Raw genomic sequence first — 27021 nt, 5'->3', positions numbered from 1 at the left:
TATTAAGCCCGCCCTACTCCGTGACACTCGGTTACGTCCTGAGCAGATGAGCTTTGACTCACAATAACCCAGAAGCAGAAAATGGCGGCGCCCGAGAGCTAACACGAAGGCCAGCGGAATCCAGAATGCAGATTTGGATGGGGCTGAGCATAAAAAGGTGACAAAAAAAAGGATAATATCTGTAAGGTGTAAAGTAATAGATCAGGGGCCATGAGACATTACTACCTATGCGCAGGTAGGACAGCCGCACAAGGGATGTCTCAGGCAGTTCAGGGAGAATGAAAGAGCTCTGGACCCCCAGACGTTGGATCGGTGATAGCTCCTTCTTATTGGAATACCCCTCTCATTTCTCTTGCTTTATAACCTTGTACCTTGTGAAATTACGGCTCCCAGTGTGACAGGAGCAATGGTAATTGGTAGGGGTGCACAGGGATTCACTCTGGTCAAAAGAAATCATCTATCGGCCATAGAAGTAGTCCCATTGCAGATAGGCCACCAGCAGAGTAAGCCATGGCATCCAGTGACTGCAGGTGACGTCTTCTCTGATGGGATTCTCCCTCCATCCCGGACCTCTAGAGCACACAGCATCATGCCATTACATATAATGTGCCTCCAGAATATAACAGTGCCACACATTGCGTGCCCTGAAGATAGTGCCTAGCACTGCCGCTTCATGGACTGTCCCTGGCAAATCTGTCCCCCGAAGAACGTACAGTGCCACACACAAGTCTGCCAAGAGATGATGGTTTCCCTGACCCCATATTTTGTCCCATTATATTGCCGTGACATATTTTCCCTTTTTAGTACTACTGCAAAGTGCCCCTTTATGGTGCCACCTCATATTGCTTTTTTATAGTGCTGCCACATAGTTCCTTCCAGTAAGTTCCGCCTTATAGTGCTACCACATACTGCACCTTTAACATGCTAATACATAGCACCATTTTATACTGCAACCATATAATGTTCCCATAGTTCTAGTACATGTTCTTCCTTTATAGTGCTAGCACATGGTCCTCCTTTATAGTGCTATCACATGGTTCTCCTTTGTAGTGCTAGCACATGGTCCTCCTTTATAGTGCTAACACATGGTCCTCCTTTATAGTGCTATCACATGGTCCTCCTTTATAGTGCTAGCACATGGTCCCCCTTTATAGTGCTATCACATGGTTCTCCTTTATAGTGCTAGCACATGGTCCTCCTTTATAGTGCTAGCACATGGTCCTCCTTTATAGTGCTATCACATGGTTCTCTTTTATAGTGCTAGCACATGGTCCTCCTTTATAGTGCTAACACATAGTCCTCCTTTATAGTGCTAGCACATGGTCCTCCTTTATAGTGCTAGCACATGGTCCTCCTTGTCCTCCTTTATAGTGCTAACACATAGTCCTCCTTTATAGTGCTAGCACATGGTCCTCCTTTATAGTGCTATCACATGATTCTCCTTTATAGTGCTATCACATAGTCCTCCTTTATAGTGCTAGCACATGGTCCTCCTTTATAGTGCTAGCACATGGTCCTCCTTTATAATGCTATCACATGGTCCTCCTTTATAGTGCTATCACATGGTCCTCATTTATAGTGCTAGCACATGGTCCACCTTTATAGTGCTACCATATAGTCCCTCTATTATACTGCTACCAGATTGTGCCGCTTTATAGTGCCCCCTCATATTGCTTATTTATAGTACCCCCCAAATACTGAGTTGCCGACTTCATGCTCCGTTTTCCATGGTGTCCTAAAATACAGAGCGGAGCCTAATGGCGGGCATGGAGCGGACCAGTTTGGATATGAGACCCCAATACACCATCATTGTAGTAGGGTTATATATGGATTTATATTCCGGGGAATCGTCTTATTGTCTCCACTTAATACTGAATACACAGAAGTGTACGGAGTCTATGCGGAAAACAGGAAATTCCACAAGTCCAAGCCCCGGATCGTCTGACATTTCACATAATCCATTCTTAAAACACTGAAATCTGCCCCTGTATTATGTGATCCAGGAAGCTTCTGCTGGCGGTAATTACCCAGTGAAGGAAGGAACACACCCGGAACTTGTGAAAATATTCCCTCCCATTGTCATTATTTACTGAAAGGCCTCGTCCACCTTCAGTACCGCAGCATACAATATGGAAAATTAAGCAGGTCCTATTGTGTTATGTATACAGCCCCTGTGCAGTAGTATGCATCTCCATGGTAACAGACAACAAACCCTGACTGTGTACTGTAGTCTGATCCTGCAGAGAGGAAAAATAAAAATTGTGTAATAAGCAAATATTTATATTGTGCTTTTCTCACAATGGATTCAGGATTCAGAATATTAGAAACATTGAGTTTCCCACATAGATAAACTCTGATCTGCAGGCTTTGGTGGCCGTAATCAACAAGCATCTCATGTCTGTAGTTATCTTTACCCAGAACCCAAAGCCTGCAGAAATCTGAGTGCAGCTCTGGAGTATAATACAGAATGTAACTCAGGATCAGTAATGTAATGTATGTACACAGTGACTGCACCAGCAGAAATCTGAGTGCAGCTCTGGAGTATAATACAGAATGTAACTCAGGATCAGTAATGTAATGTATGTACACAGTGACTGCACCAGCAGAAATCTGAGTGCAACTCTGGAGTATAATACAGAATGTAACTCAGGATCAGTAATGTAATGTATGTACCCAGTGACTGCACCAGCAGAAATCTGAGTGCAGCTCTGGAGTATAATACAGAATGTAACTCAGGATCAGTAATGTAATGTATGTACCCAGTGACTGCACCAGCAGAATAGTGAGTGCAGCTCTGGAGTATAATACAGGATGTAACTCAGGAGCAGTAATGTAATGTATGTACACAGTGACTGCACCAGCAGAAATCTGAGTGCAACTCTGGAGTATAATACAGAATGTAACTCAGGATCAGTAATGTAATGTATGTACCCAGTGACTGCACCAGCAGAAATCTGAGTGCAGCTCTGGAGTATAATACAGAATGTAACTCAGGATCAGTAATGTAATGTATGTACACAGTGACTGCACCAGCAGAATAGTGAGTGCAGCTCTGGAGTATAATACAGGATGTAACTCAGGATCAGTAATGTAATGTATGTACACAGTGACTGCACCAGCAGAAATCTGAGTGCAACTCTGGAGTATAATACAGAATGTAACTCAGGATCAGTAATGTAATGTATGTACACAGTGACTGCACCAGCAGAATAGTGAGTGCAGCTCTGGAGTATAATACAGAATGTAACTCAGGATCAGTAATGTAATGTATGTACACAGTGACTGCACCAGCAGAAATCTGAGTGCAGCTCTGGAGTATAATACAGAATGTAACTCAGGATCAGTAATGTATGTACACAGTGACTCCACCAGCAGAATAGTGAGTGCAGCTCTGGAGTATAATACAGGAGGTAACTCAGGATCAGTAATGTAATGTATGTACACAGTGACTGCACCAGCAGAATAGTGAGTGCAGCTCTGGGGTATAATACAGGATGTAACTCAGGATCAGTAATGTAATGTATGTACACAGTGACTGCACCAGCAGAATAGTGAGTGCAGCTCTGGAGTATAATACAGGAGGTAACTCAGGATCAGTAATGTAATGTATGTACACAGTGTCTGCACCAGCAGAATAGTGAGTGCAGCTCTGGGGTATAATACAGGAGGTAACTCAGGATCAGTAATGTAATGTATGTACACAGTGACTGCACCAGCAGAATAGTGAGTGCAGCTCTGGGGTATAATACAAGAGGTAACTCAGGATCAGTAATGTAATGTATGTACACAGTGACTGCACCAGCAGAATAGTGAGTGCAGCTCTGGGGTATAATACAGGATGTAACTCAGGATCAGTAATGTAATGTATGTACACAGTGACTGCACCAGCAGAATAGTGAGTGCAGCTCTGGAGTATAATACAGGATGTAACTCAGGATCAGTAATGTAATGTATGTACACAGTGACTGCACCAGCAGAATAATGAGTGCAGTTCTGGGGTATAATACAGGATGTAACTCAGGATCAGTAATGTAATGTATGTACACAGTGACTGCACCAGCAGAATAGTGAGTGCAGCTCTGGAGTATAATACAGGATGTAACTCAGGATCAGTAATGTAATGTATGTACACAGTGACTGCACCAGCAGAATAGTGAGTGCAGTTCTGGGGTATAATACAGGATGTAACTCAGGATCAGTAATGTAATGTATGTACACAGTGACTGCACCAGCAGAATAATGAGTGCAGCTCTGGGGTATAATACAGGATGTAACTCAGGATCAGTAATGTAATGTATGTACACAGTGACTGCACCAGCAGAATAGTGAGTGCAGCTCTGGAGTATAATACAGGAGGTAACTCAGGATCAGTAATGTAATGTATGTACACAGTGACTGCACCAGCAGAATAATGAGTGCAGTTCTGGGGTATAATACAGGATGTAACTCAGGATCAGTAATGTAATGTATGTGCACAGTGACTCCACCAGCAGAATAGTGAGTGCAGCTCTGGAGTATAATACAGGATGTAACTCAGGATCAGTAATGTAATGTATGTACACAGTGACTGCACCAGCAGAATAGTGAGTGCAGCTCTGGAGTATAATACAGGATGTAACTCAGGATCAGTAATGTAATGTATGTACACAGTGACTCCACCAGCAGAATAGTGAGTGCAGCTCTGGAGTATAATACAGGATGTAACTCAGGATCAGTAATGTAATATATGTACACAGTGACTGCACCAGCAGAATAGTGAGTGCAGCTCTGGAGTATAATACAGGATGTAACTCAGGATCAGTAATGTAATGTATGTACACAGTGACTGCACCAGCAGAATAGTGAGTGCAGCTCTGGGGTATAATACAGGATGTAACTCAGGATCAGTAATGTAATGTATGTACACAGTGACTGCACCAGCAGAATAGTGAGTGCAGCTCTGGAGTATAATACAGGATGTAACTCAGGATCAGTAATGTAATGTATGTACACAGTGACTGCACCAGCAGAATAGTGAGTGCAGCTCTGGGGTATAATACAGGATGTAACTCAGGATCAGTAATGTAATGTATGTACACAGTGACTCCACCAGCAGAATAGTGAGTGCAGCTCTGGAGTATAATACAGGATGTAACTCAGGATCAGTAATGTAATGTATGTACACAGTGACTGCACCAGCAGAATAGTGAGTGCAGCTCTGGAGTATAATACAGGATGTAACTCAGGATCAGTAATGTATGTACACAGTGACTTCACCAGTAGAATAGTGAGTGCAGCTCTGGAGTATAATACAGGATGTAACTCAGGATCAGTAATGTAATGTATGTACACAGTGACTGCACCAGCAGAATAGTGAGTGCAGCTCTGGAGTATAATACAGGATGTAACTCAGGATCAGTAATGTAATGTATGTACACAGTGACTGCACCAGCAGAATAGTGAGTGCAGCTCTGGAATATAATACAGTATATAACTCAGGATCAGTAATGTATGTACACAGTGACTTCACCAGTAGAATAGTGAGTGCAGCTCTGGGGTATAATACAGGATGTAACTCAGGATCAGTAATGTAATGTATGTACACAGTGACTGTACCAGCAGAATAGTGAGAATAGTGAGTGCAGCTCTGGGGTATAATGCAGGATGTAACTCTGGATCAGTAATGTAATGTATGTACACAGTGACTGCACCAGCAGAATAGTGAGTGCAGCTCTGGGGTATAATACAGGATGTAACTCAGGATCAGTAATGTAATGTATGTACATAGTGACTGCACCAGCAGAATAGTGAGTGCAGCTCTGGAGTATAATACACGATGTAACTCAGGATCAGTACAGGATAAGTAATGTGCACATGTGACTGCACCAGCAGAACAGTGAGTGCAGCTCTTGAGTATAATACAGGATGTAGCTCAGGATCAGTACAGGATCAGTAATGTAATGTATGTACACAGTGACTGCACCAGCAGAACAGTGAGTGCAGCTCTGGAGTATAATACAGGAGGTAACTCAGGATCAGTAATGTAATGTGTGTACACAGTGACTGCACCAGCAGAATAGTGAGTGCAGCTCTGGAGTATAATACAGGAGGTAACTCAGGATCAGTAATGTAATGTATGTACACAGTGACTGCACCAGCAGAATAGTGAGTGCAGCTCTGGAGTATAATACAGGAGGTAACTCAGGATCAGTAATGTAATGTATGTACACAGTGACTGCACCAGCAGAATAGTGAGTGCAGCTCTGGAGTATAATACAGGAGGTAACTCAGGATCAGTAATGGAATGTATGTACACAGTGACTCCAGCAGCAGAATAGTGATAATATAGTATAATAATACAGGATGAAGTCACTGAACTATTTATGTGGATTTTTTGCTTCTGGCATTCGTTGCCTTTGCAGCATTCATTGTGTAATTTACATTTATTCATTTGTTGGCATTTTTTGTTGTTGTACACTTTTTAGTCCATACAAAAAGAAGATGGAAGTTCCTGTTCCTGTGAAGCTTCAGCCAGAGACAGGAGAGCCGGACAGATACAGAGATCGACCGAGCGACGCTCAGCAGGAGATGACTCGGGACGTCATGACCTCAATCATCAGGTGATGTCATGCGGCTGTTCTCAGCTTTTACACCAATAATCCGGCCTTTCTTTAAGGAGCAGCTTGGTAATCTGAAAAGTTATGTTTTATAATCCCAATCCCCAATTATCCGGCATCGATAGGTCGCCCTTGATGCCACCTAAAATTAATTTCAGGCTGTGTTCACTGGTTGCGGTTTTGTTGTGATTTTAATCAAATGGCAAACGCACCGTTTGCAACAGGCAACAGGTTTCTGCTAATAACCAAGAAAAATTATCTTTCACAATTGGTGCAGAATCCAACCAGAGGAGCAGCACTTTTAGACCTAATACTATCTAATAGACCTGACAGAATAACAAATCTGCAGGTGGTTGGGCATCTAGGAAATAGCGACCACAATATTGTACAGTTTCACCTGTCTTTCACTAGGGGGACTTGTCAGGGAGTCACAAAAACATTGAACTTTAGGAAGGCAAAGTTTGACCAGCTCAGAGATGCCCTTAATCTGGTAGACTGGGACAATATCCTCAGAAATGAGAATACAGATAATAAATGGGAAATGTTTAAGAACATCCTAAATAGGCAGTGTAAGCGGTTTATACCTTGTGGGAATAAAAGGACTAGAAATAGGAAAAACCCAATGTGGCTAAACAAAGAAGTAAGACAGGCAATTAACAGTAAAAAGAAAGCATTTGCACTACTAAAGCAGGATGGCACGATTGAAGCTCTAAAAAACTATAGGGAGAAAAATACTTTATCTAAAAAACTAATTAAAGCTGCCAAAAAGGAAACAGAGAAGCACATTGCTAAGGAGAGTAAAACTAATCCCAAACTGTTCTTCAACTATATCAATAGTAAAAGAATAAAAACTGAAAATGTAGGCCCCTTAAAAAATAGTGAGGAAAGAATGGTTGTAGATGACGAGGAAAAAGCTAACATATTAAACACCTTCTTCTCCACGGTATTCACGGTGGAAAATGAAATGCTAGGTGAAATCCCAAGAAACAATGAAAACCCTATATTAAGGGTCACCAATCTAACCCAAGAAGAGGTGCGAAACCGGCTAAATAAGATTAAAATAGATAAATCTCCGGGTCCGGATGGCATACACCCACGAGTACTAAGAGAACTAAGTAATGTAATAGATAAACCATTATTTCTTATTTTTAGTGACTCTATAGCGACAGGGTCTGTTCCGCAGGACTGGCGCATAGCAAATGTGGTGCCAATATTCAAAAAGGGCTCTAAAAGTGAACCTGGAAATTATAGGCCAGTAAGTCTAACCTCTATTGTTGGTAAAATATTTGAAGGGTTTCTGAGGGATGTTATTCTGGATTATCTCAATGAGAATAACTGTTTAACTCCATATCAGCATGGGTTTATGAGAAATCGCTCCTGTCAAACCAATCTAATCAGTTTTTATGAAGAGGTAAGCTATAGGCTGGACCACGGTGAGTCATTGGACGTGGTATATCTCGATTTTTCCAAAGCGTTTGATACCGTGCCGCACAAGAGGTTGGTACACAAAATGAGAATGCTTGGTCTGGGGGAAAATGTGTGTAAATGGGTTAGTAACTGGCTTAGTGATAGAAAGCAGAGGGTGGTTATAAATGGTATAGTCTCTAACTGGGTCGCTGTGACCAGTGGGGTACCGCAGGGGTCAGTATTGGGACCTGTTCTCTTCAACATATTCATTAATGATCTGGTAGAAGGTTTACACAGTAAAATATCGATATTTGCAGATGATACAAAACTATGTAAAGCAGTTAATACAAGAGAAGATAGTATTCTGCTACAGATGGATCTGGATAAGTTGGAAACTTGGGCTGAAAGGTGGCAGATGAGGTTTAACAATGATAAATGTAAGGTTATACACATGGGAAGAAGGAATCAATGTCACCATTACACACTGAACGGGAAACCACTGGGTAAATCTGACAGGGAGAAGGACTTGGGGATCCTAGTTAATGATAAACTTACCTGGAGCAGCCAGTGCCAGGCAGCAGCTGCCAAGGCAAACAGGATCATGGGGTGCATTAAAAGAGGTCTGGATACACATGATGAGAGCATTATACTGCCTCTGTACAAATCCCTAGTTAGACCGCACATGGAGTACTGTGTCCAGTTTTGGGCACCGGTGCTCAGGAAGGATATAATGGAACTAGAGAGAGTACAAAGGAGGGCAACAAAATTAATAAAGGGGATGGGAGAACTACAATACCCAGATAGATTAGCGAAATTAGGATTATTTAGTCTAGAAAAAAGACGACTGAGGGGCGATCTAATAACCATGTATAAGTATATAAGGGGACAATACAAATATCTCGCTGAGGATCTGTTTATACCAAGGAAGGTGACGGGCACAAGGGGGCATTCTTTGCGTCTGGAGGAGAGAAGGTTTTTCCACCAACATAGAAGAGGATTCTTTACTGTTAGGGCGGTGAGAATCTGGAATTGCTTGCCTGAGGAGGTGGTGATGGCGAACTCAGTCGAGGGGTTCAAGAGAGGCCTGGATGTCTTCCTGGAGCAGAACAATATTGTATCATACAATTATTAGGTTCTGTAGAAGGACATAGATCTGGGTATTTATTATGATGGAATATAGGCTGAACTGGATGGACAAATGTCTTTTTTCGGCCTTACTAACTATGTTACTATGTTACTATGTTACCGTGAAGTTACCAGGAGCACAGACTAAAACAATGGTCTGCAAAATGTGACACTACAAGTCCCAGCATGGCCTCGCAGTCTCTAGCTTGCATAGCATGCTGGGACTTGCCGTTTCACACCAGCTAGAGGGCCAGAGGTCACTATATAATACCGTCATCAGCTCCTGTAACACCGCACATTGTTAGCAGGAGGTAACGGATGATTATAGGCAGAGGATTTCTGCGGCTCGTGTAACCGGTGCAGATCGGGGTAATATGCCTGTAGATTATGTACTGTGCTATAACCTGCACTTCCCTGATCTTGTAGGAACCTCCTGGATGATAAGCAGTTTCATAAAGCGCTGATCCAGATCCAGAATGAGCCTCTGCCCTACTTCACCCAACTACGCAGCTCGGAGTCCAGGCCAAACACGACAGACGCCGCCGCCGCCTTTGTAGACCAGAGGGTGATGGTGGCAGAATCTGCACCCCCAGCAGCAGAGGAAGAGATGCCAGCAGACTCACGGGTAATGCCAGGAGACATGACACACGAGGAGACCCCGACCAAACTTATGTTCCTACCACAAGATCAACAGAAGGAGAAGATTAAAAGGTAAAATAAACCCACAGTGCAAATAATGAAGTGAAAACCGATTAATCCGGCAATCCATGTGAACAACATGATGCCAGACTAGTGGATGTTTTTTACCATTGGACATCATGACATACAGACTAGGGTTCATGCATTCAGAGACCTTCATACAGACACATGCAGAGGTTTTCTGTAGGAAACGGACTGAAAATCCTGACTTGCTCCATCTGATGCCGTATGTCCAGATGTACAGGGAAGCATTGCTGCTGGGGATGAATATCTCTGTGCAGCCTGTAAGACGGTGCACGGAGGCGGCTCTGCTCTGTGCTAACGAGTCGTGCACGGCCGACAAGCTCTGCATGCAGGGCTCCGCCATATTCTAAACGTCTCGTGGGGGTCCTGAGACCCTCACCGATCTCCCCAGATACTATTCAGTAGCCATTACCTATGCGTTCATGTACTCTGTACTCGTTCATGCAGGAGCCGAGCGCTTCTGAATGACCCGGACCCCCACTGATCTGAAAGGTGTTTACAGTTATACAAAATTAAAAGAAAAAATTGCAAAGTGTTTGTACATTTTACTTTCAGAGGACCTCCCCAGTGCGTCTAAGTTCACAGTCAACCCTACATCAATGGCCAGATGTAATCCCTCAACGCCACTCATCACTAGGGGGCAGTCTAACATCATTACTGACTTTGGAGTCCTTTTATTCAGGCGCCATAAATTGCCAGCGATGAGCTCCTCTCCACAACCAAAGAAGTCAGTCAGTGCTTGTTCCCCTTCATTCACAGGCCCCTATGACCATGAGAGGGTCCGATCGTCAGTTTCTCGGCAGAACATTCATATTTACGTAAAGTGACAATTGTTTTCTCGCTTATTGTTTGATTGCTGGTCAGGTTTACAGTGGGAAATGACTGAAAATGAATGTTCACCTTTCGATCATCGCCCTGAGTATAGGGCTCTTTATTCTCATCTGCTGGACCCTATGTCCTTTCTCACTAGGTGCTATCCGGTCCACCGTCACCACCTGCTGCACCCGGGCAAGTGTCGGGGCTCTGGATGAACGTGGGGGGTCCACCAGCCGTCTGGAACACCAGCATGCTATGGGGCCCGTGAGTCAGGGGAGCCCGTGCCAGTGCGGGCACCGACAACCCCCAAATACTCACCTCTCCCCATTCCCTGCTGCTCTTATCTCTTCAGCGTCTTCTGACTTTCTGTGACGTCTCAGTGAGGGCGCAGTGATGTCACTACAGCGCCCCTCTGTGCTGAGCAGTTCAGAGTCAGAGGACGCCGAGGAGACCGGAACAGCGGAGAACGGGAGAGGTGAGAATTTGATTTTTTTAAATAGGGAGCATTTTGCTCATTATACTGTATGAAGTAATATATGGGGCCCATAACACTTTGTGGAGGACTATGTGGTGCCCATAATACTGAATGGAGGTTTATGTGGAGCCCATAACACTTTATGGAGGACTATGTGGTGCCCATAATACTGTATGGGGTGCTATGTGGTGCCCATAATACTGTATGGGGTTCTATGTGGTACCCATAATACTATATGAAGTAATATATGGGGCCCATAACACTGTGTGGAGGACTATGTGGAGCCCATAACACTGTATGGAGGACTATGTGGTGCTCATAATACTGTATGGAGGACTATGCGATTCCCATAATACTGTATGGAGGACTCTGTGGTGCCCATAATACTGTATGGAGGACTATGTGGTGCCCATAATACTGTATGGGGTACTATGTGGTGCCCATAATACTGTATGGAGGACTATGTGGTGCCCATAATACTGTATGGAGGACTATGCGGAGCCCATAACACTGTATGGAGGACTATGTGGTGCCCATAATACTGTATGAAGGACTATGTGGCGCCCATAATACTGTATGGAGGACTATGTGGTGCCCATAATACTGTATGGAGGACTATGTGGTACCCATAATACTGTATGGAGGACTATGTGGTGCCCATAATACTGTATGGAGGACTATGTGGAGCCCATAACACTGTATGGAGGACTATGTGGTGCCCATAATACTGTATGGGGTGCTATGTGGTACTCATAATACTGTATGGAGGACTATGTGGTACTCATAATACTGTATCGGGTACTATGTGGTGCCCATAATACTGTATGGAGGACTATGTGGTACCCGTAATACTGTATGGAAGACTATGTGGTGCCCATAATACTGTAAGGAGGACTATGTGGTGCCCAGAATACTGTATGGAGGACTATGTGATGCCCATAATACTGTATGGGGTACTATGTGATGCCCATAACGCTGTATGGAGGACTATGTGGTGCCCATAACACTGTATGGAGGACTCTGCGGTGGCCATAATACTGTATGGAGGACTATATGATGCCCATAATACTGTATGGAGGACTATGTGATGCCCATAATACTGTATGGAGGACTATGTGGTGCCCATAATACATAATGGTGGACTATGTGATTCCCATAATACTGTATGGAGGACTATGTGGTGCTCATAATACTGTATGGAGGACTATGTGGTGCCCATAATACTGTATGGAGGACTATGTGGTGCCCATAATACTGTATGGAGGACTATGTGGTGCCCATAATACTGTATGGAGGACTATGTGGTGCCCATAACACTGTATGGAGGACTATGTGGTGCCCATAACACTGTATGGAGGACTATATGATGCCCATAATACTGTATGGAGGACTATGTGGTGCCCATAATACTGTATGGAGGACTATGTGGTGCCCATAACACTGTATGGAGGACTATGTGGTGCCCATAACACTGTATGGAGGACTATATGATGCCCATAATACTGTATGGAGGACTATAGTGTCCGGTCCATAATGATAAGTCTGCAATCACTCTTTCTGAGCTATTGTAGAATGTACAATAGATATCACTCATGTAATGTAAGAAGTAAGAGCAATCTCTGGCATTGTACTATACCTAGATTTCTTATCTATGCCTCAGGGATCGTGCTATGTGTTAAAGGGGCCCACTGAGACTCTTTCGCTCGGAGTCCATGAACAGTGGAGCCGGCCCTGGGTGCTATACACGTGAATATTTTACAGCCAACACCGCTGAGGCCATTGACTGGCTGCAGTGGTCATTTGATGTATATTGCTGCTGACTTGTGAGCAGCTCAGAATCCACACTGGAGCCGCAGGGTCTCTCACAGATTCTTAATGCTTATTATGCTTTTTTTTTTTTAAAGTATTACCAGCCTCGGTCCAATTTTTTATGTAGCCACATCTTGAATGGAGGGGAGCTGCGCAGGTTCGACCTCCTCTCCATTCATTGTCTATAGGACTACTGGGAATATCAGAGCGCTGCGCTCGGCAGTCCCATGCACAATGAATGCAGCGGAGGTCCAGCCTGCGCGGACCCAATTTGGGTATTTTTACAGGATAGCAGCAGCCGGACCCCAAGGATCAGCAAGTTTTTCTGTATCCTTTAGGTAGGGACTAACGACTTTTGGGGAATAATCCTTTAAGTGTAATGTGTATGGTCTCCCTAACACTTAGTCCTGTTCCTCCCTAGCCTAAATCCTATCCCTTTTCAGATATCCAGCCCTTATCCTAATCTTCCCGCTGTTTTCCTCTAATAACACCGGCCATACACATTAGACGGCTGTCGACTGATCGATCGTCCATCTCACCCATCTTTCCCATAATCCGGAGAGCTGGATCGCCTGATCGCTCCTGTGTTCTCTATGAGAAAGCCGCCGGCTGACACGTCTGACAGCAACCTATCCCCTGAGAACAACGCCATCGGCAATCCGAAATCCTCATCTCTCCCGCCCATAAGTCGACCAGTGCCCCCATACCCACCCGACCGTCAATATCGGCAGGGTCAGGCGACATTAATGTGTATGGGAGGTTTATTATAGCAGCACCCTGGGTTCCTGATGTCCGTGTGACACCTTTATTTTCTCTCCGTCTTACCGCAATACCCCCCACCTGAGCCGCGTCGGGGACACCTGGCCATAACCCTCACAATTAATTATTGGGCGACTCATTAAACCTAACCAGCTTGTCCAGATCGCATCATTCATAGCGGCCGACACTTGATCTATTTTCCAAGAGGTGATCTCACACCATGTTCTGTCACAAGGACGCCGAGGCCTCGGCTTACGCCACCTCCGTATAGGACTGATCCTTGGTGACAGCGGGGCCCGGCGTGAAATCAGGCCCTGATATATGCCAGACAGGGACACGGCCCATCGCAGCGTGCAGGTATATAGAATTACGGGCCGGGTACACCGTCTGCCCATCATCAGAGCACAGGGCCTCAGTCATATCTCATTAAAAGTCTAGTTTTCTTTTTTTTTAATTCCATCCATACAATGGGGTCAAAAATAACAAACTTTAAAGAATTATTGCTTTCTCCAGTCATGGCAGAGATGGGAATATCAGCAGCCCAGCGCCGGCCACAGGAGGTTGGGGCTTCGGAAACAGCCGAGAGCGTCTGCACTTTGCGTTTTCCATGATTCAGAAATCTAGACGTGAGTGGGAGTTGCTGTTCTGGTCTCCGCGATAATCAGCACAGATGAGAGCCCCTATTATTTACTCTGGGACCATCCTACAAATTATAGGGGTCGCTGACAAACTACGTGTCCCGCACAGCATCGCTTCTGGCCACCTGGAGCCGCAGCCGACCCTTCATCTGATTAGAGGTCTGCTGCAGAACTAGGGTACGTTCCCCCGCAGACCTCACTACTAAATCCATGGCGGTGAATATTACGGTGGCGGTGCACTTAGGCGGCACATTTCACTGTACTGACATCCACAGCATAAATCCGAGTTTACAATCTAGATATTTTGTGTACTGCGAATATGAGATGTCCTAAAATCTTGTGCACATTACGGGGGGGGGACTGTCTGACACTGATGGGAAAGGGTCTCACTATGTGGGGATCCCCCCGCTGACAAGTCCTTACTGCTGACATTCAGGTGCGGTGTGGGGGAAAACACTGACAAACACTCTACGATTAGGGGTCCATTATCTCCAGTTCTTTCCCACCTCCCACAGAAAAGTGAAGCCCCCCATGTGAGACAACCCAAACGTGTGATGTAAAGAAAAGTGTTACAGAAGCGTGGAACAATGAGCAAGAGGAGACATTTAACCCTTTGCTCACGGTGCGAGGGGCACACTACACAGGCGCTGTTGAATGTCTAAATGCCCACTCTCTGTTTCAGGACCCCAGTGTTCAGCCAACTGGTGGAGGCCATACTGGAAAACACACTACAGAACATCATGACGGAAGCCAACCATGGAGAAGTCGTTCTCACCACCCGGCCTCGCGTCATCGCTCTGCCGCCTGCGACCCCCAGGTACAGTAACGGGGATGGGGTGCGCTTGGTTTCTGCGTCTGGTGCAGGCATAGCTCTGATCTTTGTTTGTTAAAGATGTTTTCCTAGGTAACATGAAATATCTAATGCTTCTGTTGTGCTGCAATATGCGCACTGTCAGGATTGTGCACAGTTGCCTCTGTGTGATTTGGATTCTTGCCGTCACGTGGCTTCTCATCCGCTTCTCTCAAAACAACATTGATAGTTGCAGGAAAAATTGATAGTCGGCACGTTAGTGCAAGTTTGCAAATCATGCACTTGCCATCACGTGACGAGCGCTCCAGCAGGTAACCACACAGAATCCTGACTGTGTACATATTGCACGCTGTAACGGATCATTATTTCCCCCAACATCTTCTGTCGGAGGAGAATCAGGAGACCATCATACACATTGTAGGTTCAGATGACCTTAGTCTAATGTGTATGGGGGCCTTCTACATTAAGCTGCACCCCCTTAATCCGGCAGGATCAGCTAACTGTCTTAAGGAATGTGCACACGATGTGGATTTTGCTGCGGATCCGCAGCAGTTTCCCATGAGTTTACAGTTCAATGTAAACCTATGGGAAACCAAAAACGCTGTGCACATGCTGCGGAAAAAAACTGCGTGGAAACGCAGCAGTTTACATTCCGCAGCATGTCACTTCTTTCTGCGGATTCCGCAGCGGTTTTACAACTGCTCCAATAGAAATCCGCAGTTGTAAAACCGCAGTGAAAACCACAGAAAAACCGCTGTAAATCCGCGATAACTCTGCAGCAAAAAACGCAGCGTTTTGCTGCAGATTTATCAATTCTGCTGCGGAAAAATTCGCAGTGGACCATTATGCGTGTGCACATAGCCTTACATGTATGGAGGTGTACAGAGATCATCACCGCCTGTTCTCTGGGGAGATAAGCAGCTCCAGAAGTGATTGGCAGCTGCTTATCTCCTGTTCCACAATAGAAAGCCATAAATGCTCTGCTGAATCGGGGGTGGGGAGGAATAACTGTCAGCGGAGTGCTGACAGCTAGTGCAGGTGTGTGGCCGCTTTAGGGGTGTCACGCTGAACATGGGTGCACAGCAGACGCTCCACCCGTCCAGGTGACAGAAGCGCCACATACTTTACAGCTGTGTCAACACCACAGGTCTGTGTGTAGTGTACAAATATCACATCCTGGCTCTCTGCTTCACAGGGCAATCACACCGGCCTCCTCCGCCCGCACCGTGTCACACCGTGTACCGCCAAGCACCCCCGAAGCCCCGGGACATGTTCTGCCTGCGAAGCTTCAGCCGTGTGAGCGCACAGAATAAAGGATCAAGGCGCCTCCAGTCACATGAGTTCACTTATCAGAGGGGCTCTTCTCCCCAGGGGGCGTCCCGTGCAGGCAAGAAATAAAGAAGCCCCTGCATCAGATGAGCCCTTTGGAGCGAAGAATCCCTCTAAATATATGAACTGAACATGCGATTAATCACACAGATACAGAGTGACCGCACAGAGCCGCGGATTTCACATCCAGCCTTAGATTGGACCTGTGCAGCGGCGCCCGAGTGCTTTTATGTCACACTGACACTGTGCTCAGTATATGTGTAACGAGGAATAAATCATTCTGTGACCCAGCGGCAGACTCCGAAAATCTCCAACATTAGTGCCAATCTCCAGGGGGGTCCTTCAGTCTTCAGCAACTTTTTATAAACTTTTGTGGCTCAATTCCTTACTATTTATAAGATCTCTGCTTGCTGCTGGTGAATCCAAACACTTATGTTTCTATCCATCTGCCCAGACCTTATATGTATCAAAGCTGTGGTTTTGTTACAGTGTTATCCAGTCTGGACATTCCTCCGTGAGCCAAACAACCCGGACCCCGAGAAAAGCGACAGATTTCTGATGTATTTAGCTCACAGAGGATTGTCTGGATGGGATTCAATTGTAACAAATCATCAGCTGTGAGATATTTGAGGTCTGAGTTTATTTTCGGTATTGAAATGTAAGCAAGCAGTGTTGTAATTTGCCAACAGCTTTGGAGTTACTGAAAATGGAGAGGAACTAGTATTCTCTAGTATTTGATGATTGAGTTTTCTTCATCACATGTGTAGGTACAGTATATACTGCCAGTCTCCACTGCTCGTATATAGCAGCACACAGCGTGGTGCAGCCGTCACCTCCCTCCCAACCTGCATCCATAGAGCTGCCCTGTGAACCCTACATCACTGCTCCATCCAACCGGATTTAGACCTGGATGTGTGCCCGGCCATTGTGCTGACAGTGTACTCCGTCCAGAATCTGCACACTCTGCTCAGACATGTACAGAAGCCTGTTAGCCTCCACAGACACTGCAACTACAAGTCCCAGCATGCAGCCATAGCATCCATAGACGTACAGTGGCAATATGTGTGTATAGCCTGCACTGCAACTACTAGTCCCAGCATGCAGCCATAGTATCCACAGACGTACAGTGGTAATGTGTGTATAGCCTGCGAGTCTCTATACACAGTGCAACTACAAGTCCCAGCATGCAGCCATAGCATCCACAGACATACAGTCGCAATATGTGTGTATAGCCTGCACTGCAACTACTAGTCCCAGCATGCAGCCATAGTATCCACAGACGTACAGTGGTAATATGTATGTATAGCCTGTACTGCAACTACTAGTCCCAGCATGCAGCCATAGTATCCACAGACGTACAGTGGTAATGTGTGTATAGCCTGCGAGTCTCCACACACAATGCAACTACAAGTCCCAGCATGCAGCCATAGTATCCACAGACGTACAGTGGTAATGTGTGTATAGCCTGCAAGTCTCCACACACAGTGCAACTACAAGTCCCAGCATGCAGCCATAGCATCCACAGACGTACAGTGGTAATATGTATGTATAGCCTGTACTGCAACTACTAGTCCCAGCATGCAGCCAGCCATAGTATCCACAGACGTACAGTGGTAATGTGTGTTAAGCCTGCAAGGCTCCACACACAGTGCAACTACAAGTCCCAGCATGCAGCCATAGTATCCACAGACATACAGTGGTAATATGTGTATAGCCTGCAAGTCTCCACACACTGAAACTACCAGTCCCAGCATGCAGCCAGTGGCAATGTGTATAAAGCCTGCAACTACAAGTCCCAGCACACACTGTTTTCCATTAAACTGAACATGTAAAAAAAGGGAATGTGATTATCATGAGGGAATCCTGACTGCACCACATTTCTGTCCTATTCACTCATGATAATGCCCCCCGTACTCATTGCGAGGTGACCTGTCCTATCAGAATAAACACCTATCAGTCACCAGCCTAACACTGTAGATCCCCCTCATGCTCTGACCCACTAAGTCCGTGACACCGCGAGATCTCAGAAGCTTTCCTGTGGGATCGCGACACTTTGCAGCGGATCTTCTGAGTCTTGTAAGTTGTCAATTAGAATGCGTTTTTTAGATTCAGTTTTGGGGAAGTCACATTGAATTCTTTGTTGTTTTTCTTAAACCATCTCCTGAGGAGGCACCCTATCCATATACCAAGAACACCCCACAAGACCCACCGTATACCTGGAAAACCCCACAAGACCCGCCGTGTACCTGGAATGCTCCACAAGACCCACCGTATACCTGGAAAACCCCACAAGACCCGCCGTGTACCTGGAACGCTCCACAAGACCCGCCGTGTACCTGGAATGCTCCACAAGACCCACCGTATACCTGGAAAACCCCACAAGACCCGCCGTGTACCTGGAATGCTCCACAAGACCCACCGTATACCTGGAAAACCCCACAAGACCCGCCGTGTACCTGGAACGCTCCACAAGACCTGCCGTGTACCTGGAACGCTACACAAGACCCACCGTGTACCTGGAATGCTCCACAAGACCCACCGTATACCTGGAAAACCCCACAAGACCCGCCGTGTACCTGGAACGCTCCACAAGACCCGCCGTGTACCTGGAACGCTCCACAACACCCGCCGTATACCTGGAACGCTCCACAAGACCCGCCGTGTACCTGGAACGCCCCACAAGACCTGCCATATACCAAGAACCCCCAAAAGACCTGCTGTATAACTGGAATGCTCCACAAGACCCGCCATATACCTGGAACGCTCCACAAGACCCACCGTATATCTGAAAAACCCCACAAGACCTGCCGTGTACCTGGAACGCTTCACAAGACCTGCCATATACCAAGAACCCCCACAAGACCCGCCGTGTACCTGGAACGCCCCACAAGACCTGCCATATACCAAGAACCCCCACAAGACCCGCCGTGTACCTGGAACGCTCCACAAGACATGCTGTATACCTGGAAAACCCCACAAGACCCGCCGTGTACCTGAAACGCCCCACAAGACCCGCCGTATACCTGGAACGCCCCACAAGACTTGCCATATACCAAGAACCCCCAAAAGACCTGCTGTATAACTGGAACGCTCCACAAGACCCGCCATATACCTGGAACGCTCCACAAGACCCACCGTATATCTGAAAAACCCCACAAGACCTGCCGTGTACCTGGAACGCTTCACAAGACCTGCCATATACCAAGAACCCCCACAAGACCCGCCATGTACCTGGAACGCTCCACAAGACCCGCTGTATACCTGGAAAACCCCAGAAGACCCGCCATGTACCTGGAACGCCCCACAAGACCCACCGTATACCTGGAACGCCCCACAAGACCTGCCATATACCAAGAACCCCCAAAAGACCTGTTGTATAACTGGAATGCTCCACAAGACCTGCCGTATACCTGGAATGCTCCACAAGACCCGCCGTGTACCTGGAAAACCCCACAAGACCTGCCATATACCGGGAACACCTCACAAGACCTGCCGTGTACCTGGAACGCTTCACAAGACCTGCCGTGTACCTGGAACGCTTCACAAGACCTGCCGTGTACCTGGAACGCCCCACAAGACCCGCCGTTCATCTGGAACACCCCACAAGACCTGCCGTGTCCCTAGAATGCCGCACAAGACCTCCGGTATACCAAGAACACCCCACAAGACCTGCCGTGTCCCTGGAACGTTCCACAAGACCTGCCGTATACCTGGAAAACCCCACAAGACCTGCCGTGTACCTGGAACGACCCGCCGTGTACCTGGAACGCCCCACAAGACCTGCTGTGTCCCTGGAACATCGCACAAGACCTGCCGTTTACTAAGAACACCCCACAAGACCTGCCGTATACCTGGAATGCCCCACAAGACCTGCATAAACCTGGAGCATCCCACAAGACCCGTTGTATACTGGGAACACCCCACAAGACCTGCATAAACCTGGAACACCCCACAAGACCCACCCTCACATCTTTCTCTTGCCCATTTTTCCTGCTTTCAATACAATAACCCTCTGTTCAGACTTTACAATATGACGGCTGATCATGTATCAGGGAGTTTCTGTTGATGTAACGGAGCAAATTTTATTATTCTATTGTACAAGAAACTTTGAACCCACTTCCGCAAAACACAATTGCCAAATGTGAAAAACACGAGGTCTGCCAAATGTCAAACTCAGCTCTGCTACATCTGTATATTGGTTTCCCTGCTCTCTATAGGGGACCCTTCCTTATCTAATCACTAGGACATCAGTGAGGACAGACCTGTCCACAAAACCTGCTCCTTATCTCCGCAGGTGCAGCTGCTCAGCCTAAATCTGCAAATGGACCGTTTAAAGTGACACTCCTTGCATTGTCTTAAATTAAGGCTTAAACTACACCAGGCATGAAATCCCAAAAATATCATGGTCCTCAAGAAGGCGAGTGAAGCTGCTGACATGGAAACACAGCGATTCCTCTCGTCTATGGATATTATCTCTGACTATATCACCTGGTCATACGAGGTCCCAAAACACAAATCCAACTTAATATCGGAGAACCCTTTAAATATAAAGTGCCCCTTCCCCTTTTAGACGGCCATAAATATAACAACTATTCATTAGAATTCTGAATTGTGTTCTATATTGTTACACTACATCCTCAAAGTGAACACTGTGGGCCGGTGCTTTATAAATATTCACTGCATGGAGTTTATCCATGTGCCCACTGTAAGCCCCACAATGTGTACCTGACGACGCAGCCGCTGCGCTCCTCACTGCAAACCTGTTAGGCCCCTTTCGTACATCAGTTTTTTGCCATCAGTCGCAATCTGTTGAATTTTGAAAAAAAACGAATCCGGCGACTGATGCCACAGGGTCCGTTTTTCTCATAGACTTGTATTAGTGATGGATTACGACTGATGGCCTCACGTTTTTATCCGTCGTTCACCGTATCCATCAAAAATTGTTTGTCCGGCAGCCGGAGACAACGGACAAAGTAACGTTTTTTGTGTACATCGAAAAAATGGACAGCGACGGATCTGTCGCCGTCTGTCGTTTGCTCAAATGGAAGCCTATGTGCGACGGATTACATTTTTTTTAACTGAGCATGCTCCGATTTATTTTGGATCCAATTAGCTGGATCAGCTAGTCGGATCCGACGAAAAAACGAATCCGTCGCATCAGTTTTTCACAATCTGCGACGGATCCCTCGATCTGTCAAGCCAACGGATTGTTACTGACGGCAAAATACTGATGTGTGAAAGAGGCCTTCCTATTCCAAGTCCTCATCTGCGTCAGCACTTATTCCTCTCATTTAGGCTGGTTTCACACTTGCGTTTCATAACGCATGCGTTTTAAAAAAAAAACGCATGGTGAAAAAATGCGTGCAAATGCTGCGTTTTTTTGACGCATGCGTTTTTGCATGTGGTGAAAAAACGCAGCGTTTTGACGCGTTTACATGCGTTTTTTCATGCGTTTGCGTTTTTTAAGCGCATGCTGAGAAATGTGTGACAGCTGCCAATCATCAAAATAAAGTAAAAAACCCACTATAAACAGAAATAGGGTTAGGGGTAGGGATCATAACCCTAAAGGGATCCTAACCCTACCCCTAAGCCTAAAGGGATCCTAACCCTAAAGGGATTAGGGTTAGGGTTAGGATCCCTTTAGGGGTAGGGTTAGGGATAGGGTTAGGATCCCTTTAGGGTTAGGATCCCTTTAGCGTTAGGGTTAGGATCCCTTTAGGGTTAGTATCCTTTTATCACCTTTATGGTAGGGGGTGGCATATCAGTGTGTTTTCTGTTATTTTTTTATAAAAACGCATGCGTTTTTAAAGCAAACAAACGCATGTGCTTAAAAACGCATGCGTTTCCATTGACTCCAATGTATTTTTTTTACAAAAAACGCATGAAAACGCATGCGTTTTTATGTGTCAAAAAAACGCCTCTCAAGAATACTACAAGTTGCATTTCTGAAAAAGAACGCATGCAGCAAAAAACCGCATGCGTTTCAAAACGCGACCAAACGCATACAACAAAAAACACATGCGTTTTCAATGTTAAATATAGGAAAAAAAAAGCATGCTTTTTTTGTGCAAAAAACGCTGCAGACAAAAACGCAAGTGTGAAACCATCCTTACTGACTCCAGCGATACTTAGTATCTGCCATCAATGGAAGAAAAGGATCCTGGTGAGAATGTGAAAGAGCGCGAGACATAGTAATATAGCAACACTCTCACCGCGGACACTGGAGACTGAGGGCAACATAAGTACCCATAAAAATGAGAATGTGGCACCAATGGATCATCTCCAACGTGTTTTTTAGTATCATCCCACCGCCGGGATTATCCTGCTGTGGTTACACTGAAGAACGCAAGGTGTAAGTAATGTAATGTATGTACACAGTGACTGCACCAGCAGAATAGTGAGTGCAGCTCTGGAGTATAATACAGGATGTAACTCAGGATCAGTAATGTAATGTATGTACATAGTGACTGCACCAGCAGAATAGTGAGTGCAGCTCTGGGGTATAATACAGGATGTAACTCAGGATCAGTAATGTAATGTATGTACATAGTGACTGCACCAGCAGAATAGTGAGTGCAGCTCTGGAGTATAATACAGGATGTAACTCAGGATCAGTAATGTAATGTATGTACACAGTGACTGCACCAGCAGAATAGTGAGTGCAGCTCTGGGGTATAATACAGGATGTTACTCAGGATCAGTAATGTAATGTATGTACACAGTGACTGCACCAGCAGAATAGTGAGTGCAGCTCTGGAGTATAATACAGGATGTAACTCAGGATCAGTAATGTATGTACACAGGGACTGCACCAGGTTATAGTGAGTGCACCTCTGGAGTATAATACAGGATGTAACTCAGGATCAGTAATGTAATGTATGTAAATAGTGACTGTACCAGCAGAATAGTGAGTGCAGCTCTGAGGTATAATACAGGATGTAACTCAGGATCAGTAATGTAATGTATGTACACAGTGACTGTACCAGCAGAATAGTGAGTGCAGCTCTGAGGTATAATACAGGATGTAACTCAGGATCAGTAATGTAATGTATGTACACAGTGACTGCACCAGCAGAATAATGAGTGCAGCTCTGGGGTATAATATAGGATGTAACTCAGGATCAGTAATGTAATGTATGTACACAGTGACTGCACCAGCAGAATAGTGAGTGCAGCTCTGGGGTATAATACAGGAGGTAACTCGGGATCAGTAATGTAATGTATGTACACAGTGACTGCACCAGCAGAATAGTGAGTGCAGCTCTGGAGTATAATACAGGATGTAACTCAGGATCAGTAATGTATTGTATGTACACAGTGACTGCACCAGCAGAATAGTGAGTGCAGCTCTGGAGTATAATACAGGATGTAACTCAGGATCAGTAAGGTAATGTATGTACACAGTGACTGCACCAGCAGAATAGTGAGTGCAGCTCTGAGGTATAATACAGGATGTAACTCAGGATCAGTAATGTAATGTATGTACACAGTGACTGCAACAGCAGAATAGTGAGTGCAGCTCTGGAGTATAATACAGGATGTAACTCAGGATCAGTAATGTAATGTATGTACACAGTGACTGCACCAGCAGAATAGTGAGTGCAGCTCTGGAGTATACAGGATGTAACTCAGGATCAGTAATGTAATCTATGTACACAGTGACTGCACCAGCAGAATAGTGAGTGCAGCTCTGGAGTATAATACAGGATGTAACTCAGGATCAGTAATGTAATGTATGTACACAGTGACTGCACCAGCAGAATAGTGAGTGCAGCTCTGGGGTATAATGCAGGATGTAACTCAGGATCAGTAATGTAATGTATGTACACAGTGACTGCACCAGCAGAATAGTGAGTGCAGCTCTGGAGTATAATACAGGATGTAACTCAGGATCAGTAATGTATGTACACAGTGACTGCACCAGGTTATAGTGAGTGCACCTCTGGAGTATAATACAGGATGTAACTCAGGATCAGTAATGTAATGTATGTACATAGTGACTGTACCAGCAGAATAGTGAGTGCAGCTCTGAGGTATAATACAGGATGTAACTCAGGATCAGTAATGTAATGTATGTACACAGTGACTGTACCAGCAGAATAGTGAGTGCAGCTCTGAGGTATAATACAGGATGTAACTCAGGATCAGTAATGTAATGTATGTACACAGTGACTGCAACAGCAGAATAGTGAGTGCAGCTCTGGAGTATAATACAGGATGTAACTCAGGATCAGTAATGTAATGTATGTACACAGTGACTGCACCAGCAGAATAGTGAGTGCAGCTCTGGGGTATAATGCAGGATGTAACTCAGGATCAGTAATGTAATGTATGTACACAGTGACTGCACCAGCAGAATAGTGAGTGCAGCTCTGGAGTATAATACAGGATGTAACTCAGGATCAGTAATGTATGTACACAGTGACTGCACCAGGTTATAGTGAGTGCACCTCTGGAGTATAATACAGGATGTAACTCAGGATCAGTAATGTAATGTATGTACATAGTGACTGTACCAGCAGAATAGTGAGTGCAGCTCTGAGGTATAATACAGGATGTAACTCAGGATCAGTAATGTAATGTATGTACACAGTGACTGCACCAGCAGAATAGTGAGTGCAGCTCTGAGGTATAATACAGGATGTAACTCAGGATCAGTAATGTAATGTATGTACACAGTGACTGCAACAGCAGAATAGTGAGTGCAGCTCTGGAGTATAATACAGGATGTAACTCAGGATCAGTAATGTATGTACACAGTGACTGCACCAGCAGAATAGTGAGTGCAGCTCTGAGGTATAATACAGGATGTAACTCAGGATCAGTAATGTAATGTATGTACACAGTGACTGCAACAGCAGAATAGTGAGTGCAGCTCTGGAGTATAATACAGGATGTAACTCAGGATCAGTAATGTAATGTATGTACACAGTGACTGCAACAGCAGAATAGTGAGTGCAGCTCTGGAGTATAATACAGGATGTCACTCAGGATCAGTAATGTATGACTCCGCTTTGTATATAGATTATTTCTACATGTAAACAGTAAGATGTTGATCCAGTCTGATAGCATCCTGGATTAGGAAACTCCACACTGATTCTAGTGATATTTACACTGTAATAATCAGATGAGAACCGGCAGTGAAAAAACCCTGTAAACCTGTAGTCGTATGATGCAGTGAGTGTTAGATGAAGGGTTAATGTTCTCTTCCCGGCCGCTTATCGACTGTTGTGCCCTGAGGCTTTGCTCCAGCCCCGCACACAGCTCCTGTTGTATCAGGACAGGAGATGTCACATTTTGCTCAGTTGTGAGCAGATTATATTTGACATTTTCTATAAATCCTGATAAAGCTAGAATAGTCACATTATGTTCCTAGATCCTGTCCCCTTTATATACTACAAGACGTTCGGGTTGCGCAGCAGAGCGTTATAGAGAACCGTCACCCCATGGGAGGCCTGCAGGGCTGTTGCTGCTGTCTAGTAACGGTTGTATAGCCTAACAGCCCCAAAACAGATTGTATAGATAAAAAAAATGACAATGTAATGTGCCCATTCTGTATGTATTGGACGATTACAGAGGGCCGGCCCATGAGGAGCCTCCCAGCACCACCTGAAAAGCTTAGCTCCAGGTTTCCTGTGCAGTGCCAGGATGCTTCCTCTTCGGGTTGGTCCCCAGCATCCAGGAGCACATTCAGGGGTGGGAGACAGTGGAAAGTTATGGGGGGATTTTCAAAATGTTGAAGAATATACGATAACCTCAGATGGACGTGCATGGCGGGACGTTGCGATTTTCAGATGTTGCCATGTACATCACATGCAGGATTACCAGAACACGAGGTGCCAGACCAGTGGAGCCTTACTGTATCACACCCATCCTGCCGTCCATAAATCAGCGAGTGCCATAGTTCCCAGGACGTTATAAAAGCCGGAGTATTATGCACCAATATGCAAAGTTCATCCCAGGTTGTAAATGGCATTCAAATCTTCTACTATCATCCAAGACTTCCTCAAATGCTCAGTATCACAGCCGCCCGCCATTCAGAGGCCATATTGCGTGAGAACCCGCACTCCACCCACCAGTAACTCACACCAGGGGCGAACAGATCATTGGTGCAACCTATGCGGCGGCCGAGGTCAGAGGACCCATTTACATCTCCAAACCATGAGGAATTGAAATATTGAGCTGCAAAGATTCACACAACGAAACAGGGTGTAAGAGGGTTTTAACCCATAGTTTTAAAAATAACATGCAATAGATTGTAAAAAAAATAAATCAAGCCTATTTTACCAATACCTCATTGCTCTTCTAACGCCCACCCTCCCCCTTGCTGTCTCCACACTTCCTCTTTCAGTTGGGATGGACATGAGACCACTGCAGCTAGTCACTGGCTGCAGTGGTGACCACTGTCTCACTGCTGCGGCAAGTAATTGGCTGCAATGGTTACACGTTTGTAAAGAACAAAAAGGATGTACAGAGCTGGCAGAGAGAATTTTCAAAGCAGCTCTGGGCGTGGTGTGAATAGAGGAAATAATT

At 45.4% G+C, this 27021-nt stretch overlaps 1 protein-coding gene across 2 annotated transcripts in view; it reads left to right on the top strand.

The window, feature by feature from the left end:
- CFAP65 (cilia and flagella associated protein 65) overlaps positions 1-16779 on the top strand; it is a 54980-nt gene extending 38201 nt beyond the window's left edge. The window contains exons 30-33 of one of the 2 annotated variants that reach the window (XM_069732748.1): positions 6465-6599; positions 9555-9839; positions 15031-15165; positions 16355-16779. In XM_069732748.1, the coding sequence (XP_069588849.1) occupies positions 6465-6599; positions 9555-9839; positions 15031-15165; positions 16355-16472 (673 nt within the window). In that variant the 3' untranslated portion in view covers positions 16473-16779. The remainder of the gene's footprint in view (positions 1-6464; positions 6600-9554; positions 9840-15030; positions 15166-16354) is intronic. The other variant, XM_069732749.1, reaches the window with a different exon arrangement.
- The last annotated feature ends 10242 nt before the right edge of the window (positions 16780-27021 follow it).

This window comes from Ranitomeya imitator, chromosome 7 (assembly GCF_032444005.1).
Source record: "Ranitomeya imitator isolate aRanImi1 chromosome 7, aRanImi1.pri, whole genome shotgun sequence".
Taxonomy (NCBI): Eukaryota; Metazoa; Chordata; class Amphibia; order Anura; family Dendrobatidae; genus Ranitomeya; species Ranitomeya imitator.
The sequence above is the reverse complement of the archived record's forward strand: the minus strand, read 5'-3'. Positions and strand labels throughout refer to the sequence as shown.